The sequence below is a fragment of the Drosophila virilis genome, chromosome 2 (assembly GCF_030788295.1).
Source record: "Drosophila virilis strain 15010-1051.87 chromosome 2, Dvir_AGI_RSII-ME, whole genome shotgun sequence".
NCBI lineage: Eukaryota > Metazoa > Arthropoda > Insecta > Diptera > Drosophilidae > Drosophila > Drosophila virilis.
The window spans coordinates 22,948,538-22,970,344 of NC_091544.1; the positions used below are offsets into that span (position 1 = coordinate 22,948,538).

Genomic DNA, 21,807 nt, shown 5'->3' on the forward strand with positions numbered 1-21,807 from the left:
ACTGTTGGCAAAACAAGTAAATCAATTAAGTAGCGAAATATATTCAATAGACCCGTGCGTCAAGATTATTATATTCTTTTCCGATATAAATTATTATTAATTTGATATACTTAGTTCTGGAAGGTAGCAATTATGGTCTATCTTATGCTGTATGAATATGTTCTTTAATGAGTCAGTCTGTAATCTAATGCAAGGATAGAAAAATATAACTCTGTTTTTGCTTATCTATTTATATATTTTAAAGTCTAGCAATTGCATTAAATACACTATTTTATAAATGTTTTTTTTTTTTTTTTTGTTCATAAGTTACGTAAGTACAATAATTACTGTTGACTTTGCATTAATCTAAGACCCCAAAGTCATTCAACGTCAATGCGGTCGCCGGGTTATACCTGCATCTGAGCACATGCTACGTGAATCGCTCAGGCAGGATGCATAGGCCATGGCGTGTGGTATGAAGTGCTGTTCGTAGACGCCGGAAAAGAGCTGAGCGTATGGTCCACTGGCGAAGACGGCCACATCGTCACCGCCGTGTGTCTCAGACTCCAGCGGCACCGCTGTAGGGAACATGAAGTCTTTGTTTTTCATGTTGATGGAACGTAGATTCTTGCGCTTGATGGCTCCGCCTTCCTTCAAATAGTTGGTATTATAGCCAGGTCCATTGGCATAGCTTAGCGTGGCATATGGCAAATCATCGGCTGCCAGTTGACCGTCATTGATGCCAAATATGTCGTTCTTGCGACTTGAGTAGCCTGCAAGCGACATGGTGTGTGAGTGATCCGAGGTGACCACAATTAATGTATCTTCCATGCTGCTGTGCGTGCGTGCCCAACGCACTGACTTGTCGAACTCTGCCGTCTCATCAATGGCGCGCAGGGCCAACGTATCGTGGTGTCCATGGTCGATGCGTCCTCCCTCGACGAACAGAAAGTAGCCACGTCCGGCACTCTGGCGCTGTAGGATTTTCAAAGCCGCCTGCACCATCTCCTCCAGCGTCGGCTGCTCTTGGACATCCGCATCCAGATGGTAGGGCATATGATATGGAGCGAATAAGCCAAGCACGCGCGTCGTCTGATTGGATAGCTCCAGTAACTGTCTACGTGTGTGTACATAGTGGGCGCTGTTGGTGTGCTGTCGCTGCCATTCTTCGATGAGATTACGTCCGTCTTTGCGGCGTCCCAAAACTCCGTTCGGATCCCTGACATGTTCAGGTAAAAAGTTTTGGCGTCCCCCGCCCAAAATGACATTCAGATTTTGACCCACTTGACTGTTGACCAGCTGTGATGCAATGTCCTCACAGATAGTTGGATCAGCCTCGTCCGCCTTAATATCTGCGTCGTTCTCCCAATTGCGATGAGCTATGTGGGCGTAGACACCTGCCGGCGAGGCGTGTGTCACTGATGTCGTTGTGATCAGACCCGTGGCCATGCCCTGGCGCTGGGCCCATTCCGCAATAGACGCTACATGATTTTCCGGCTGGGATTGGCCATGGCAATCCTTCATGTGCACAGCAGCCGTGACGCCTACAGTTCCATAGTTGGCCTTAACGCCACCAAGGTAGGCGGTTGCCGTGCACGCCGAATCAGCCACCTGCATGTTGGCACAGTACGTCTTGCTCAGCCCAACATAGGGGAACTGCTCGAAGGCAAACTGTTTCTCCTCACCGCCCAAATAGACGCGACCCGCCGTTATTGTTGGTATGGACATTCCGTCGCCCAAAAACAATATTAAATTCTTGGCCAGCTGTGTGTTCAGCCTCATTTTGCTTTCCAGCTGCTGCTCCAGTGTCTGGTGGGCGATGCCGCGCCAGTAATCCGCATACTGCTCCACCCTTTGTGATGAGAATGTCATCTCCGGCATGTAGGCGCGCTTGGAGCGTTCTACCCATCGACTGGCTGGATCGGCTCTATATTCCGGATGCATGTGTCGCTCAGCTTCGCGTGTGGGCAGTACTGTGGCAGTTGTGGGTGGGTACAGTTTTGTCAGTTTTTTGGTCGCTCAGGCATACTGCTTAAAGTCCAATCACTTACCAAGTCCGCCGGCCAGCGCAATGAGTGCGCCAAGTGCGAAAAGTTGCAAGATCATCTCAAGCAGCTGTCTATGGTTTGCCTGTACCTTGCTGAGCACGTTTCAATCCGGAATGATACCGACTCGCACGAGACCGGCGTTATTTATAGTCGTGCTCGATTTCATAACAGGTCATCGCCGCCGCCATAGCGGCTGATAAACCAAAATCTATTTAGTACATAAAATCTGAGGCGGCAATCGATGCCGCTGCCTACCCCGTCTTCGTCAGCCCGAAGGTTCCGGCAAGTGTGCGGTGTGTGTGTGTGTGTGTGTGTGTGTGTGTGTGTTTGTGTTTTGTATTTTGAAAACAGTTTTGTTGGGTTTTCAAAGTGCGTTATCATTATCCGCGGCGCGTCAACCACGACGTGTCGTCTGCCTGCCCGTCCCCGATGCGATCCAGTGTTTGCTTTGCCTGCGGAACAGAAAACGCGATCGTCGTTCACGTGATTGTTTTTTCCTCATCTTTTTTTTTCAATTTAGAACTGTGTCCATGTTATGAATTCTCTGTAAGTCATAAACTCTTAATGCACAGCCATAAAAACAGCACCAAATTAGCGACTTGACCTCACACATTTCTAATAAATTCTTCTGGCCTATGTACAGCTATGCTATTTTTCGACTAACAAATTGAAATTTAACTGAAAAAGTATCAAAGTATCGCAAGAGTATGCAGTAGACTAGGTAGATGTGGTGTTTTCTCAATCGCCTTGTCGGGATTGCCGGGGCTAATGGATTTCACATTCGATCCAATTATCGAGTAGAAATTCCTTATTAAAAGAATTGTTTAAGTCTCTATGGTGGGTGGACTGGATCACATATTCCTCATTTTCTACTATACACAAGGATCTTGTTTATATGTATATTATATAGACTGTGCTTCGTATTTACAATTTTGTGCAATAATTTTTTGGTACACGTTCCTAGTAATTTTTGGAGACAATTTTCTCTTGTGCTGCAGCTGCTTATGCTACTGATTCGTGTTATCCTAAAATATCATATTTGTAAAACTGATAAATACTATGCAATGTTAAATATTAAATTCGCTTCAACTTCAGATTGATATTATTTAACTTTCGGATTTGTATTTAGCTCGAATGGCAATTTTGTCGAAATTAAAGGAAAGTACCCTTATTGGTACTTCGCATTGATAATCGTGGCCTCGCAAAATATACTGAAGAAGAGGTTATAGCCGCGTTTTATTTGCATATATGTTAAATCGCATTTATTTTAGCCACACTTCACTTTCTCACCTCACATTGCTCTGTCTATATAAAAAAAAAGAAAGAATATATCAATAAAGGTTTGTCCTTCGTCATGCTTGTGCTTCAAATTTAAGATATGACTAACTAATTCCTTTTACCTTTGTAGAAGCTACGCATGAGTGAAGTGTTTATATAAACTGTATATTGGAGCATCTGCTTTCCGTTTGAAAGAACCGCGCGGTTCTTTTCTGTTGGCAATGCCCTTGGGCCATTGAATAAAAGAATTTGTTACTGCGCAGACGCTAGCAAAAAGCTCAATTGTTTGACAATCGTTGCAGCTCTCTTACTCTCTCTCTCTCTCTGTTTTGCTCTCCCCCTCTCTTAAATGCTCTCTTGCACAGCAGCCGTTAGGTTCTGCTAGTGCTGCGTCAAGAAGCATCTTCGTTAGAGAGCTTCTGGCCTGACAGCGCGCATTTGGCCAAAATAGTTGTTGGTTCGCATGCAAAACGTCAAAATCGCATAAGCTAAAACATTTTTATACCAACGGCGCGTTTTTAATTTTTTCTACACTACAAAAATACATAGAGGAAAGCTAAGAAACTATAGTAAAATAACCAAAGAGCTGATAAAACTTTTAGCCCAACATTTGTTGTTTTCCAAACCGTTAAAACATATGTATGCTTGCATACACAAATATATAAATTCTGTATATGTATATACATATATTAAACTAAATAAACGCGTGTATATAACAAACAAAACGATATTTCAATAAATTTTAAATAACTAACAGGTAAAATGTGAAAAAATGTGCGTGATCTTCTATATGGCGGAGAGTTGAATGTATCCGAAAAATTAAATTAGTTAATAAAATATAAAAACCAAATATTTTAAGTAACTTTCCCGAAAAAGTTGTTTGTACATATTGTTATTGGACATCAATATATGTTGTCAGAAAATTTTGCGACAAATTGAGAGTTTTCCCTTCGTTGATGTACGATTATTTGTGTGTATAACTGTATAAATTCCAAAGCATTATATACATACGTACATACATACGTACGTACAATGTGCACTCTATATATGTATATACACATAAAGTCAATGGGTTGTCAATTTATATAGAAAAATTAGAAGTGCCATCTTAATTCATATATTATGAGCCAAAAACAATAATTCTAAGTGTTACTGAGTGTTTTCCTGTTGGCGTTTGTGTGTGTAAATCGAGATTATGTGACTACGTACACATACATATGCATGTGTAGATACATATTCCAAGCCAGCCAGTAGGACGCCCAGCTGGCTGGCAAAGCAAAATAATGGCTCAACATAATTCTACGTTTGGATTTTTCCTGTACTTTACGAATGTGTGTGTGTGTGTGTGTGTGTATGTGTGTGTGATGCCAGGAAACTTTGTACTACAACTACGATACGTCCAAGGTAGAAAGTTTAGGGGTAAAGCAGCACACATTACTGTAAAGAATTCAAATAGTGGTTAAAACTAATTTACATTAAACACAAGTTTTGATAAGTTGATAATCGAACGGTTATTTATATCCGAATGAATGAGAGCCAGCGGTTTTATATATATATATATATGCTGGAAACCATTGAAAAACTGTCAATAGATTGGTAGAATGAACGATATAAAATGGACAAAACCAGCGACAAGAGTTTTTTAGGGCCAGCATCAAAGTTAGGGAGAAATCAACCATTCACAAGGGAATCGCCAAGACACGAGAAATAATTAAATAACAAAAAAGTAGCCTTAAACTTTTTCAGAGCAAACACATAACACACAGACCCAACTACCACCTACTCCACAAATAATTTGTCGCTTTGGCGTCATCGGAGAGAGATGGCAGCAAAGTTTTGGCCATAATCCACGGGGAGAAACAAACTTTTAACATAGTAGCCCACATAGTATACATACACTCTAGTACAAATACATTTCAGCAAAAGTAATAAACCAAATGACATACTTACAGATATGCGTACATTTTTACGTATTGATAAATATATATACACAAACAACAACAAGTATCTTAACATACATATATACACACATACGACGAGTAGTACGACTGCACATTGTCGCAATATAATAAATAAATTCCAACAATTGGCACGTGTGCATTGTATTTGGGCATTATATTGGGAAGTTCGAAAGATTTAAAGTATAAAACTGAATATAGTTTTCATTTCTTTTGAAATATGTTTTCATATTTATTTTAAGATTTAAGACATTCGAAAATCTTTAAATTATTTATTTTAGCCGTATATCAATGAAATACACATTTCACTTACATGATGTACACTGTGCAGTCGCCAACAGCATCATTCGGATATAGATATAGAGCCAAAAAGGATAAACGTTGCCGAAGCTAAAACGCCCGAACAACCGACCCGAATTTTCGGTACAAACGAATGCGGATCCAACGAACGCTTCAGCCTCAGCTTCAGGTTCAGCGATTCAGCGAGAGTTAACTTTGCCGTTATGCTGCGAGCATTGGGTGCTTCGCTTAAATGAGTACTCGTTGAATGTGTGAGTAATTGGAGGGATGCTGCTGGGGTAGGGGGCGCGAATGGAATGAATAGAGAGCAAACAACAACAAGCAAAGTATTGATGTTTCTCTGCCTGCCAGCAGACGGTCGCTGGGTTTTATGGGGCAGCAAAGGAGTGAAGTGGCGCCAGCTGAAGATTTATCAGTGTGTTAGTTGTGCGCGCGTCTGTCCATGTGTGAGTGTAAAATTATGAAAACATTTCAGTTTGAGTAAATACGACGGGTGGGGGTTGTTTTGTTGTTTGATGTACATACATGCGTGCCACAATGTGTGCACATACATGCGCCCATATGTGTGCTTGTATTCGCGCCTGTTTGTATGCCACGAACTGGCAGTATTTTAATGTCTATGCAGCTGCATTTGCCTTGCATATGCTCCATATGTGTGTGAGTCCATATATGTGCACTTACCTTTGCAGCAGTTGTGCATTTTGCGGCCAGCGCATTGGGCGACTGCCATTGCCTTTAGTTAATGGCCTTCTAGCCGTACTGTGCGCCTAGAAGCCTTCGCACTTCTTTCGGGGGCAGGGCCAGTGGTAGCGGTGCTGACCTTCACCCATTTTCTGGTACTTAATCACTGACAAACCAAGCGAAAGACAAACGCCAGTCAGTTTTTATTTGAACAATGCTTGGCTGTGCTCTTTTTTTTTTAAATATAGTCATTTGTTGACTTTAATTTACGAATTTGTGACATTTTACAACACTGCACAGCTCTTTCGCAGTCAGCGGGTCCATTTTGTCTATCGAACGGGCTCAGTTTAATTTTAGAAGCAGCTATTTACATATAGGCAAAACGTAGTTAAATTTTGTGCGCAGGATCTCGATTGTCCAGGCAGTATCCCCGGATAATATCCATGGCAACCAGCAGCTGCATCTGGGCAAATTGCAAACATGCAGCAAAAGCTGCCGTTGCACCTTACAAGTTGTTGTAGTTTCCGGGCGTACAGTTGAGTTTTAAGATTAGTATTTTGATTGTGGTTGCTGGCATTACATTGCTTGAAGTGCATTGTGATTTTTGCATTGCTCAGCTTTAAGAAATTGTACTTACATTTTTTTTATGTGCGCGACTAAAATCCTAGAAAATTCTTACATAGGTCGGTAAGTTAAAATAAACGAATACAAGTTTGCATATTCTGTGAAGAAAGAAAATAATTTAAAGCGTTTTTGTTGCTACTGTTTAAAGAGTGGCATCTCTGTGGCCATCTCTGCAACGCCGAAGATTAAATACTCTTTTTGAATTATGGCTGAGAAACCGTGTGACATATTACTTCGATTTGATAAAGATTTGCCTTAAGTTTCGGTTTGTAGTTTTTTATTTGTATGCGCCCAGATTTTTTATTAAAACTGGTAATCGGAGGATATACGTAAGTTGAAATTTGTTCAAAGAGTTTTGTGGTTTCATCAAAAGACAACATCCATACATTTTGATGATGTCTATGCATATTATAAACCAAATAAACGCCAGGCTAACAGATGAGAGGTCGCCGATTATCAGTTTTATTTTTTGTATACCCTTGCAGGGGGTATTATAATTTTGTCTCGAGATGTGTAACGCATATATGTATATACATGTATATTTTCATCAACAGTCGATACAGCCATGTCCGTCTGTCCGACTGTCCGTCTGTCGGTTTCTATGCGAAGTTTTAAAACTATCGTCGTGAAACTGCATTCATGCCTCTTTCTGATGCACACATATGTGCTATATGTCAGAACCGGATGGATCGGACTAATATATCATATAGCTGCCATAGAAACGAGCGGTCGACCATAAAATTGTTCTATGGAAAACTTTTTTGTTTTTCTACATATTTTGCCTAAGCTCGGCGTTTAAAAATTTCACTATGTGTCCTAAATTTATGCGAAATCGTATTCATATGGGACGCCATAGGAACGATCTTGTATAAATAATTTTTATTTGTTCAAGATATTTGACAAATTCGTCATTTATATGGAGCCCTAATAGGTTCTAAGATCCTTGCGTTCATACATACGGACTGACGGACGGACAGACAGTCGGACATGGCTAGATCGACTCGGCTTGTGATGCTGATCAAGAATATATATACTTTATGGAGCTAGAGATGCTTCCTTCTGCCTGTTCCATACATTTGCACAAATACATTATACCCTCTTTACCCATTTTTAATGGGTTCAGGGTATAAAAACAAAACCATTTTGAACCATGTTTAGGTTCAGCTGCTGTTAAGTCAGCATTTCCGTCTTAAGCTTAGGTGCATGGTAACTAACAATTTTATTACTTGGTTTAAGTATGTTCAGCTTGTAGCATTGATTATCAGTACTGTCAAAATTGCTACTGCTGGGAGTGTTAAAAATATATTGGTAAAAAAAAAAACGTTTTCTCAACAAAAACTCGTATCCGCTTTTAAATCTGATGATAATACTGAATACTAACTACGTTTAGTGATTCCATTGATGTAAGATAGGCTCCTGACATGAATTAAGATATTTTGAGAAACAACAAATCTTTTGAACTTAGTGAGCAAGCTAATGCTATGTTTGACTTTTACTGATTATTTTAATTAAATTATACTGGAGTTCGTATTTTGTGTTATTTTATTTTTTTTCTATTTTTAAATAAGAGAGTGGGCGGGATTCTATATGTAGATAAGAAACTTAACTTTAACTTGGTCGGCCATCGGGTGTTCCTAACGATAGAAGAAGGGAGCGAAGCCTTTTTAGCAGGAAGAAGATAGGAGATATACGTAATATTATATAATATTTAACTGTCATAGAAACAATTGGATGTTTGCAATATGATATTTTCAAAAATTAACACACATCAAATGTATTTTATTGTATAAGATAACTCATTACCGATTTGAAGGATATAATCACATGGGAACTATTTTATGACATAATCCGTATCGATTTTTGTCATTTGTTTGTTTTCAGCCTTAGAAAATATGGCGTAGTGTCATGTTCCATATGTGTAAATTTCCATATTCACTTAACTTTATCTTTATCTTGAAGCTCAACTTATAATAATACCTAAAATGCCATATGGATGCTCTGTATAAATACTTAGCTTCGTAAAAGTAAAAAGCTGGGCATATTTTACACTAAGGCATTAAGCGTGATTTATTTATTTTGCAACGGCATTTTATATATTTCTCAAGCAAGAAACGTATGTAACAGTTCCTTAATTCCAAATAATTCTGTGCACGTTGAGCAGGCTTAACCGCCAATTAAAAAGTTGGTAAACAAGCCCCCGCTTAAATAAACTGAATACGCCCCGCCGTTCTCGCCGTCTAATCTACTGACAATGTGAATTAAAATTTGGACACGCCCTTTTTTCCTTGTCACTGACAATAAGCACAACTAGCATACTTACAAACAAACAAACAACAAAAGTAAATTTAGAGTTGGCAGACAGCTGTTACATGAAAATCAGAAGCCAAGGCTAATTTTCACTTCGAACGCAGCTTTTCGTATTTTGTTGCTGTTATTTTTTTTTTAGTACATTTGAGAGTTATTGAACCTATAAAAGTTTTTAATTAAAATTCAAATGAAACAAATTAAACTCGCTTCTCGCAGGGCCGCCGCAGAATGAAACCGTTTTTCAGGGTAAGGTGGATGTTGCAATGGCAGCAACAGAGATTCGCATAAAGTGCGTACAGAACGTGCGTTAAATTTTAATTGATTTTTCCCAAGAAATGTAGGAGTTGCACATACACACACAAGCACTTATACAAGTGTATGTATGTGTATACCTGCTTACGCGGAAGAACACACGATGCCAAATGTGGTAATGTGGAGTACAGAAACGGCATCAGCCTCCGATACATACAATCGCGAATACAAGCATACACGCACATACACACACAGGCACAGATACACGCACACACACACACACACACTCATGTACACACACGAAGTGCCTTAAAACGAAATGGCAGACAGGCATGCGTGCGTGTAAACGAACAGAAGCACACACACACACACAGATAGAGAACAAAATGAACGACGGAACCGACGAACGCAGTGCTCGGCATTCCCGCTCGGCCTGTGTACATGAATGAGCGAGTTGATGGTGTGAGTTAGGATGCTGGCAGAGATGCTGCCTGGCTGCTGTTTGGTGGCGGATGGCTGGGAGATGCTGGTAAAAGGACGATTCAAGGAGCCAGAGAAAAACATTTTATGTCGTTGTTGTTCGTAGGCTGTTTATGGCTAGATGTTGATGCTTATATTGTTATTGTTGTTGTGGTTCTTGCTGTTTCTGATGATGTTTGTATATTTGTAGTTGCTGATGTTGTTAGCCGTGTGTCTGTATCTGTAGATGTGTCTGTGACTGTGACTGTGTGCTGTTTTATGTAGCAACCATTTATCGATTTATTTTGACTTCTACACTTCTACGCCAAGCGTTATTTTTAATATAAAAACGACGACGATAACAAGAACATCTGCACTGGGAGGGACAGGAGGTTGCCTCGGAAGGGAGCTGAACACTTTTAGGGCGCCTTTGGGTTCAGCAAACCATAACCTTTGCGCTTAATGCGCAAATTTTAACAACGACCCAAACTCAAATTGAGTAAAACGCATTGAAAACTTAAGTAATTTCTTCTTTTCTAAAGAGAATATAGCTTGAAGCAAGCACTTTTCTCAATTTTCTTTCGCAAAACAACTTCTTAGTCCGTTAGTTGTTGCAGCTGAACCGAAGTTGTTAGCCAAGCGCAAAAATGTGTTTTTCATATTATAACAACTCAGAAGAATGCATTGAAGTTGAAAAGTGCCAAACGAAAGTACTAAAAGAATATTCAAAACTGTTTAATGAAGCACAGCAATTATATAATACATAATATATACATATAATAAAAAAAAAAGTACATCAGAGACTGATGGAATTCCAAACAATTGAATCAAATATGTGTGTTTGAAACCGGCATAAATCAATTTTCCATTCTTTCGTTTATACAGGTAGCTGTTAAATATGTATGTAGTTTAAAATGCGTGTCAAGCCGTCCTCTTTACAAACAAACGATCAGAAAATATATAAAATACAAATTACAATTAAATCGAACACTCTTTCAACAATAATTGTTCAGAGGTATAACTTTAGCTTTTACGTATACCTTTAAAATATTGCACATTAAATGCGAGTACAATAACAAAACAAGGCGAAGCTTGTTTCTTGCTTAACCAGCGAGAGTCAGAGAAATGGACGCCTTGTGTTTGGCCCACCTTTTCCGCGCGCGTGTGAAATAAAACAAACAACAACAACAACAAAAGAACAAAACAAACAAAAACCAAAAACAACAATAGCACACATAACAAGCAAAGCAAAAAGGAAAAAATGAACTAAATCAGTGAAAAGTATTAACAAGATTTATAATCAGATCAGCAGCAGTAGCAGCAGCAACAACAACATCATCATCATCATCATCGTCCTCAGCATAAGCACGAGCCGTGGAAAATCAAGTCAACACCAAAGCGGATGCGGGACATAGAAACATTCATATAATTTTTCTATATACAGCAAGATATAAACGGCACATCGAAAACAATAGCCGTGGATTAGACGCTGGTTGTCATTTTCGCAGCTGATGTCGTTGCCGTTGCCAGCGACAATCAACATCTAGGAAATTCATCATACGCACTGTGGGACACGACCCAGGCAAATGCATTGCCCAATAGAGAGGTAAGCGCAAATTGAATGCAATCCCAACACATTTTCGGTTGCTTGCCTATTTTTTTTTTTTTGAAGACACATTTTTTGTTCCTCTAATACTAACAAGTGATATGATATGACTATGATAACAAGTGCCATCTGCAGCGCGTAATACTATGCTATGATGTCTTGTTGTTTCGGCAATGTATTTTGAAAAATTGCCATCTCTGTGTGCGTAATGTATGTAAATGTATATTATATATGTATGTACTTGCATACATTATGTGGTATTAATAACTATTTCAATGAAGTGCTGACAAAGACAAACACACACAGTAACATACCTCATTCACCAACACATAAATACGATGGCCACTTATACTAATCTTAAATATCGTGGCTGAGCATGTGGATACATTTATATGGCAAAATCCGAATAGTGTCTGATTTAGTTATCTTTAAGATGTTGTCTTATTTATAAACTTGCAGAATGATACGTCTAAAAGAACGGACTCGTTTTTGATTGAAAAATAAACTTTTTTGAAAAAACTACGAATCAAGCCTCTCTCTTTATCCCTCTCTCTCTCTCTCTCTCTGTCAACACTAAAATATGATAATAGAAAAAATATTGCTTAATGTTTTCACAATTTTGCAATCAGTCTTTACTCGCCTTAATTTACCCCTATAAGTCAAGTCTATGGCAGATACATAAAACGAATAATCGACAGTCTAATCAAGAAGTAGAAAGTGCAACGTGTTTCGATTATTAGTACAAGAACTTCTTTTCTAACCGAGATAAAAATAAATAAAACATTTTTTATCCATATAGATGAGAAATGACCGATTAGTTTTTATATTCTGTTTCTAGAGTGAGAAAGTATAAATATTGTTTGTATGAGATGTTTCTTTATCCGTTGATTCATTCGACAATGAACTCGATGCTTGTTTTATACAACAACTGCTTCGCAATTTGCCATGCTGAATATCGAAAACAGTTGTAATAGATAAAGAATTTGTGATATGAACCTATCGCTTCCACGCTCCATTATTAAGAAGGAATTTTCTATCTGATTCGGGCTGTCGTTATATTGAAAACAGAGTATTGGGCTGTCGGAAAATTTGTGTATAGCTCGACCGACACACTTAGTTGAAATAAACACATTTAGTCTTTTCAGTTTTTCACTGCCAAGTCTCAAAGTAATGTATTCAAGCTCAGAGCCTTGAATTTGATTTAACATTTTTTTCTCACGAATATGTCAGATTTATGACAAAAGCAAAATAATAGACAATTGACGTCACCGAAAAAATGGAATTTCTTATTTTTGCTTATTTATTTTTACGTGGATAGGTTTTTTTTTTGGCATATTACGTATGCGGTAATTCTTGTATCGCAACCAACACGTTGCCAAAAAGGAAGCCGCTGAAAATCGAGCAATATATAAGAAGTTTAGTACTCAAAGATCGCGGTGTTTTAATCTATTGCTGAAAGAGATAGTAAAAGTCACGTTATGTTAGACATGCAATTATTTATTACTCGCGTTAAGAAAAAGGAGGCAAATAAGCAAATAACTAAAAAGATATTTATGAAAGTACGACATGAAAACTAAAATGTAGTAGAACATGCGCCAAAAAATACATTGAACAGCAATGGAAAAATGTCGAGTCGTATCCCTTAGTTGGCTTGTTGGCTTTGCGTCTAGCATTTCGACGGGATGACGATGCCCGTCGTCTGCCTGTCAGCGTTAGCTGCTTGATGAACTATTAATTTCTCTTCGCTGCCGCTCAAATTTATTTTGAACAAATGTGGCACGTGTGGCGGCAACATCATTTCAAATATGGCAGCTGACGAACAAAATGCTGCCCCAGTGACAAATTTTAGCCGTTTGCATCAAGGGAGAAGAACGTTTTGTCTCACCAATCGTTAACCAGTTTTGTTAGTGTAGTCCGTATCACTTTTTGCCTTAATTTATATAAAATTATATGGAATCCTTACATGAGATTAATCTAACAAAACATAAGCTAAAGAAGTAATTTCATAATCGGTTTCTAATTGAAAAGAAAAAATCAGATAGATAATTCATGCATAATATCCCGAAGAGACTGTATAGAACTGTGTCAGCAAATTACACTGTTGTCATTTTGGGATAATTAAAATTTGGATGGACTTCGGCTTATGTCTCTGCCGCATTCCTAGACCCATTTCCCACTGGTTAGGGTCTGACCGAATTGCAAGTTTGCCATGGGCCTCGCCGTAATAATACATAATTGGTAGGCGTCTGGCGGCTGGCGGCCGGCGGCTCATACAGACAACGACAGGTGGTCGCCTGCAGTGGTCGACACGTTGTGCCCGCATGAGCGAGGAAGGGAGAGTGAGAGAGAGACAGAGAGAGAGAGAGAGAGAGGGAGAGAGTGAGAGTGGGATGAATGCTGATCAGCGCAGGTTGGCTCTTCTTTTTATCCGATGCTGCTGGCGAGGCGAGGATCATATCCATTAGCTGATTTAATGAAATCGTAAATCAAATGAACGGATTGCTAAAAATACACGCGCGCGTATTTTATGTTTTTTGAAGTGGAACTTATGCCACAGCAACGAGTACAACAATGCTGAACAATAGATGAAACGTGGATGATTGTGCCAAAGCCATTCCCAGCCTCCGATAGTATTCAAATATATATATATATTTATATATTGTCTATATGTGCCTGTATAATATGTGTGCATGTATGTATCTGTTTCTATATCGGTATCCGTATGCGCCTTCTATCTGTGCCTTCTAATGATGAGCACATGTAATGTTTTGTATTGCAAACTTGGCGTTTTATTTCGACATTTCTTGCAATGAATAATGCACACTTCTGCATGGGTTTTTGGTCGATTTTGGTTGTATCTTTTTTTTGTTGCATTTGTTTTTGTTTGGTTTATGCATTTGGCAAGAGTGCAGCCATTGTCGTTGCCGTTGCTGTTGTCGTTGTCGTTGTCGTTGTCGTCTGTGACTTACAAGGCGTGTCTATCGCGTTGGCCAAGATTTTTGCTTGGCTGGCCGGCGTTACAGTTTTGTGCGTCTCTGCCCTGTCTGTCCCATAGGTGCCTTTTACTATGGCAGGCGCTCGATGATTATGAACACTGAGTGTGTGCATCTTTATTTAATTAAAACATTTTATTTGCTCCACTGTGTGTGCGCCTTGGTTGCCTTCTCTGCTACAGGCGTCTGGGTTGTTATTTATGCCTGCGGTTCTGTTTTTCAGTCACCATCAACATCATTATGATCATCAGCTTTAATAGCGTCCGTGTCAACCCTAAGCAGTTTCGTTTGTCATGCAAGCCACGTCCAAATAGCAGATTCTATTTGCATTACGCAAAATTTGTACCTTCACCATCTTTCAAGATTATTTATTGGGTGCATTAGTCAGCTTTTGTGCAGTTTTCTATTGTTGAGACAAATCTTGTTTATTTGGTGAGCGTATTAAATTTGATTTGATTTTATTGCCAACAGGTTTGCTGCATTCGTCACGCACGAAATGACAAACAGAAATTAATTTTTATTTACTGCGCCAGAAATTTATCCTAACATATAAATAAATAAATAAAATAAAAAATAAAATATATAAGTATAAGTAGCGATTGAGACTATAGCTCATTGCTTGTACTTTGCTTGTCAGCGCGCTAAAATTCCTCATTCCTCACGCTATACTCAGCGCAAAACGTGTTGATATTATTTTTGGAAATACGCGAATTATTTTCAATTTCACCCAGAAGCGTGAAGGGAAAGAGAGACTGACAACTGTGGTTTCCTTTGTCATCCGCAGTTTCCCGGTACCAGAATTTGTCCCTGATATCTCCCCAAATCGATGCAATACTCTGTTTAAAATCTGTTAAGGGTATGTTGGCTAACTCAATGCCCAATGTACGGAATAACGTAACTTTTCATGACGTTATTAGGGCTAAAGACATGATACTATGAGAGAACAGTGAAAATCTGTATTCCCCACAGTTTCAGAGCTTATTATTCTAATAAGCCTCGATAAAGAAAATAAACTGCTTTGTGTGAAAGATGACTTTGTGCAAACAAATCCTAAAATGCAATAACCACATATAAATCACAAAACTATATATGTTTTGAATTTGGTCATACAAACCTTGAATTGTACTAATTGCAGATTAGCTGCTTAAATAAATCTCAAAACTGCAGCTTCGACAGACTGTTAACCCAATTCTCTGGTCTGATAAAGCTTCTGTCAGGTCTCGAAATCCATGCGGAGAGCACACATATATCACAACAAGTACGCAGGGTACTTCTCTTAGACAAAACATTCGATAAAAATCTGTAAATAAGACGGAATGTAATCGTAAATCACAGGCGGTCTGCTGAGCCCCGCCGTGTGGCAATAAGTACCCGTTGCGCGTACAACTGTTCTTTGCCTCTAAAGCAAAGATTAATAAGGTTCGGAAATTGTCCATTATGAAAATAAAATGGCCAGCTTATGGCTCACTGAGACATGTACAAATTAACGAATAAACAACTACAACTTTGCCGGCCAACATTATTGACGCAGCGAGATATGGATATACTATGCAAAGAAGTCTATCATTTTCGATTGGCGCTTATTTGTTTATATTCAATGCACACGAAAGATTTTAATTGGATTTTGATATGAGAGATGCTTGCCGCCTTCCGTTCACCCGACCTCCTCCATATGTTTAATTTTTTTCTTTTTGGCATTTACACGGTTGCAAAATATATTTTTAGCATGTGGTCTAACATTGAAAACGTGTGTACACTTGTCTGTGTATTTGTGCCCGCCGTCTAATTTTGTCCATAGTTTAGCTACCAGCTGTTGTTGTGGCCTATGGTGCGTATGCGTATTGCTTTTGATATTACTAATGAATAAGGCAGCAGTTGTTGTGTGGCTTGCTCAAGTGTTCACCTGACTAAATGCACACATATAAAAACATAACAGGGAAAACACAAACATTTGAACTGGCGCAATATTTTTTTATGACCGGACACAGGCCACAGTTGCAAGACTTTGCATAGATCATACAAACAAGCAATTAAACAAGAATATAGATTCATGCGCATATAAACACTAAATATCCATATACAAAAGACTGAGTTATCATGGAATTTATTGGTTAGCGCTGTGGCCTTTACTTCGGCTGCATTTCTTAGTGATAAGTATAATTTTCAGCTCTTGCTGCTGCTGCGGTGTCGCCCCTTGGACACTTTATTGGTGTGTTTTAGTGGGCTCCTTGCCAAGCATTTTCTGAAACAAATTGTCGTCGCGCTCGACAACATTCCGCGTGTTTGGGCCTTACTACCGTCCTGGCAACGACGTCGACCCAGTGTGACACACTGTGCCAGTGTACCACTGTGCAATGTGCTGTGCGCTCACATATGTATTTACAAGCTATGTATATAGTATGTACAGATGCATGCTTGTAAATACTTTTAATTAAAAAGCAGCGTCCGCACGAGGAGATATTCAGATACTTTGGCTTGGCCGTCACATTTTCGGCTTCTATCGTAGCTGTTTAAAATTTGCATGCTATTCGAAAAGCAAAAGCATTTTGCACATTGTATCTGTATCTGTGTCTGTATGTTGGTCTGTTGCATTATGAGTGCGCCGCATCGTTCTGCTTATAAGTATTTTCCGCGTTTGTGTTTTTCAAAAAGGGTCTGCATGTCTGGTTGTCGACCGTGGAGATGGGCGCATAATCGTGACAATATATCAGAGATTACGTTTGGTTCGCTTTCGATAGAGTTTTGTATTGAATCAAAACCAGCACGAATTTTTATTTCAGCACGGTTGGCTTAGGTGATATTTAGCCAAGTCCTTAGGGCCTTATCGTGAAAAATTTGAAATCGACTTATGCTTCAAAATGTAGGATATGCTGAGTTATGAGATCGCAAGTTCTTATTGCAAATATGTACCATGGTTCAATTTGCATTTTTACAGGTAATATAATATTATTATTATTATACATCACAGTAGAATGCCTAATGTTATTAACAATACAAAAAAAATGCATTTGATACTCTCATCATACAATCAAACGTATTTCTCTTTTGCGACCTACATGTGCATGCATGTGTCGATAGGGTCGGTATGGGTCGGTTTGAAGGGAAATAGTTTATTTAATATAAAAATAAATCTGTAGAACGTGCAATAAAATAACTAAAGCAAAAACATGCAGACGGGCAGACGGACAAAGACTGTTGTATACAAAAATAAATAATGAGAGACAAAGAAAACTAAGAAATTACAAAACAAAATTTAAAAGCAGACTCGACGACGTTGAAGTCGACATCGGCAGAGAACAAAGCATGGGAAAATGGTGGATCGGCGCATGCATACAATGAAAATTAAATATAAAACTTTCGTTTTCACAGGCTTCACAAAAAAGAAGGTGATATTTTCACTGTCACGCTTTATACATTGGAATGAATAGTTTGCTAAATTTACGCTAATGCTCCAATGCTCAGTCACAGATACCTTAACCTGCTAGCCAATCAATCAGTCACTCTGTCAGCCAGTCAGCCTATCATTAAATCAGTATGTCATCAGTGAGTTCAGTGGCCAAATGCACCATCCCGTATCTCAAAAACCAACTATCCAATTCCATTTAAGGTACTCTATATTTCATACATTTTGATTGTACCCCCATGTTTTGTTCCTACGTTTTATCAGCCTTCGTCTTCTCGTACGCCTCGGCCCTTTGCATGCATTTACTTGTTTTGGCCTCTCTGTAGCAATCATCCTATGTTTTCTTGGTTTTATGCGCACATTTTACTGCATCAAATATGGGTTTCTTGGTTCTTGTTTCGATTTTCCTTTTCTGTTAAATTCAATTAGATGTCGCCAAAGCAAAACGCGCAGCGAACAATGTGAAACAAAAAAAAAAAAAAAAAAAAAAAAAAAAAATACAGAAATCGTATATGTTCTATCATACAAACCTTTTTGCAGATTTTTGATTTTGTATCCCCATCATCACCACCACCACCACTACAACAACAACAATAACAACTATAAGAACAAGAACAAGCACCACCAACAACAACAAGAACAAGAACAACAAGAACATCAACTGCGTCAAGTGCGACGATGGCTGCCATAAATACGGTAAGTACGCGAAAAGCAACGCCAACAGCAACAAAAGCTACAATAAAACCTCCGTTTGTGTGCAATCATTCATAAGGCACGATAAATAATACACAATATGTATGATCTGACATACACACACATACACGTATTTATGCCTATGGCATAAATAGCATTTATTTATATAATCAAATTGGCCAACATTGCGTATGAGCAATATCAAGCATGCGCCAAGCTAGCGCGCAAGCACACACTGCATAAATAATCATCAAAAAGCAATAAAATATTTAAGATTAAAGCTAATCAAATATTAAACTCATTAAATTACGCATTCGCCGTGTTAAGCACGTTCTAAACATTGAACAGGCTGCAACACATATCATTCATAAACATTTCCCAATTTAAAATAACATAAACGACCAACAGCCTTGCGACTTGGACTTGGTTGATGAATGGCTTATGCTTATTGATGACGGCGACGTTGACGATGAATTCATTGCCTTTGCGCGAGCATTGGGCTTTTCCAGCGGAGGGAAATGAGTTGGGAAAACTGAGGCAGCAACCAGAGGGTGTGCCTGAACATGTGTTTCAACTCATTTTACTAATAAGCAAAACCCGATGACAAATTGCCGCCTAAAGTATTCAATTTGATGTTGTCATATTCTCAAAAATGTTATGAATATGTATATGAATGTTATACTTACTTACAAAATTGTATGTGTGCCAGGAGAAGACGCCTGTAAGACAAATGCTCCACCGTAAAAATCAGCCGTCGAAATAATCAGCCCAACATGCAACCCTCCGTCTTCATATGATTCTTGCCCTGCTTTCCGGCGAAGAACAGAACCGCTTGCTCCTATATTTTGGACGCCAGTTTCAACCCGTCGAAGGTCTTACTTTTTCTTCTCTTAATATTTTTTTTTTTTTTTTTTTTTTTGGAGTGACATTGACAGTTGATTGACATATGAATCACGCTGTAAAAATATACACATTCGCATCACACGCATGCACCGTGGCGCAGGTGAAGATGCCACCGCGACATGTCGCAACAGGATGTGCCGTCATGTTCGGTGATGTGTGGTGTTTTTCTCATGGCTACCCCCGCTGTGATATGACAGCCTGACATGTTAGCCGAGATTTTTTTTTTTATCAGTCAGCCCATGCGCATCAAATTCAACCCTGCTAAACAATAATAAATATTAATTGAAGGTACTCCGCGAGTAAATAACTTGCGTTGTTGTATGTAATTAAAAGCGGGAAAGCTCTAGTCGGGAATGTTCGACTACAAGACACCCTATGAAAAATAAAATTATTAGTTAATAAACTTTTTTTATTTGACTGTGCAAAATTGTCAGAAAGTTAAATATGTTTTATTATGTATTTTGGCGTTTCTATAATCCCCTGAGTATATTCGATAACTCGTGCCAAAAATTGATTTGTTTAGTTTTATAATGATATTTATTTGATTTTTGGCTTATGCTCTTATTTGAATGCCACACTTTTGCCTTGTAAATATGAAACAAACTAAATAAAGAAAATATTTAAGGATGCATTTCCCAACATGTGCTTGTTTGCTGTATTCGTGCACATATGTAGGTTTTGTGCATATGTATATCAAAAATTACAAATATATGCTATGCGAGACTGGACCACACTCAATTTTTTTCTTTGGGGAAGAATTAGCATCAATATAAAAAAATTGTCTAGTATATTATTACCCGTCTGCCGGCTAACATAACAACAGTCAACAGTCATATCGTTAGAATAAAAAAAGGAAGTACGCAAATTACCAAAACATTCATTAAATAAGTGATTAAACCAGAGACCAATTAAAAAGAGCTCTCACCTGGTCCATTCATTGTATGTTCAAGCACTTTAAAATAAACAAAGCATTAACGCAACATATAAAATTGCCGCTCCCTGAGCTGCTTAGCCCACAGAGGCAGGCACTAGGCCACTTGGGCATTTGGCCACTTAGGCACTTAGGCAGTTGGCCAATTGTGGCTACTGCTCCAGATCAGGGTAACTTTTCATTTTTTGTGCGCTGTTCACTTTGCGCACAACTAAACAATAAACATATTGTTTATTTATGCAATGCGAAATTTTATGTGCTCGGAGAAACTAATTTATGCGAATGTCTTCGTTTTAGTTTTAATTTCGGCTATCGTCGCAGACACTTCTGGAAGTTTATGCCCAACTTTTTTGTTTATTTGCTCTTGTTTTGCTGTTACGGGCCATTGCAAGCCTCAATAATTGGGCAAACGTTGCGGCGTATAAAACTTTGATTACCACACACCTCTGCCACAGTCCATTTGGCAAATATACATTTTAATATGTATGACTTGATCTAACGCAGAACATCGACCGATTATATTTTATCTTAATAGATATATGCATGCGCTGTCATATCAAACATATCAAAAGGCTGCCCCTAAAATCTAACATTGCTTTGCGCATACAAATGCGTACAAGTCTAAGTATTTTATATTGCAACGAGGACGTTTGCAATTGTTGGACGCTTGACTTCCGTGCTTACTACAATACAATGTAAAGAGGCATGTGACTCAAAGTGAAATGCATTTAAATTCAATTAATTATGCGTCGCGTCTTTCATTAGGTGACAGTTGCCGCGAATTATCAATAATCTAACATAAACCCGTCTGACAGCCGCAGAAGACGCCTTCAGTTGTCGCTTAGGTTTTGGCAGTCATTTAGAACGGACACGACAGCATATTGTGTTTGTAGCTCTGCCTCTTTCCAATTATCTTTCTTATTCAGTAAAGCACACAGATACAAAATGTATATTAGCATAGGTGTAGTCATAATTAAGCAGCTTTTAGCCTTTGCCCCTCTATATTTTTTCCGCCGGCAGGTACCTAAGAGCATACACCTGCCATTGACGAATCTCAGCGCACCGCGCGTGCTGATGTGCAGCGCATCTGTCGGCAGCGAGGGTTCCGTAACACTGCAACTAAGAGATGCGAATGCCTTGGAGGCAGCCGACAGCACGACAACAGCAACAACAGCAACAGCAACAACAATAGCAACAAATGCAATATCAACATCGTCATTAGGCACCCAAGCGAATGGCGTCACAGTGCTTGAAACGTTCTCGGCATCGTCAGGAATAACGTCAGCATTGGAGAATGCGCTGACCATTGGCTATCCGGATCCGGACATGTTAGCAGATGTCTTGGGCACCATACAGACCGCCTGTAAGTCAGAGCTGGTTCGGGCTTGAATC

General features: G+C 38.8%; 2 protein-coding genes across 11 annotated transcripts in view; one reads left to right on the top strand and one right to left on the bottom strand.

Annotated features, from left to right (window-relative positions):
- Positions 1-221: 221 nt before the first annotated feature.
- phu (phurba tashi) lies at positions 222-2,187 on the bottom strand. The gene is made up of 2 exons (XM_002052974.4): positions 2,031-2,187; positions 222-1,952 (listed from the first exon to the last, which is right to left on the bottom strand). Exons 1-2 carry the CDS (start codon positions 2,083-2,085, stop codon positions 370-372), a joined length of 1,638 nt encoding a protein of 545 aa, XP_002053010.1. The 5' UTR covers positions 2,086-2,187; the 3' UTR covers positions 222-369.
- Positions 2,188-3,742: 1,555 nt separating this feature from the next.
- LOC6629951 (uncharacterized) overlaps positions 3,743-21,807 on the top strand; it is a 32,846-nt gene continuing 14,781 nt past the window's right edge. For 8 of the 10 annotated variants that reach the window (XR_004302726.2, XR_011416097.1, XR_011416098.1 and 5 more), the window contains exons 1-4: positions 3,743-4,062; positions 10,772-11,492; positions 18,429-18,584; positions 21,436-21,778. Coding sequence is in view for 6 of the 10 variants with exons in the window: in XM_070207002.1 (XP_070063103.1) it covers positions 18,567-18,584; positions 21,436-21,778 (361 nt within the window). In the remaining 4 variants the exon portion in view is untranslated. Of the gene's footprint in view, positions 4,080-10,771; positions 11,493-18,428; positions 18,585-21,435; positions 21,779-21,807 lie in introns of all 10 variants that reach the window. The other 2 variants (XM_070207003.1, XM_032432856.2) reach the window with 2 other exon arrangements.

Bases quoted from the DNA above. Each gene is read 5' to 3' on its own strand.
- phu (XM_002052974.4), bottom strand. From the start codon at position 2,085: ATGATCTTGCAACTTTTCGCACTTGGCGCACTCATTGCGCTGGCCGGC. The intron at 1,953-2,030 runs GTAAGTGATTGG...CAACTGCCACAG, and splicing joins TGCGCTGGCCGGCGGACTTG to TACTGCCCACACGCGAAGCT.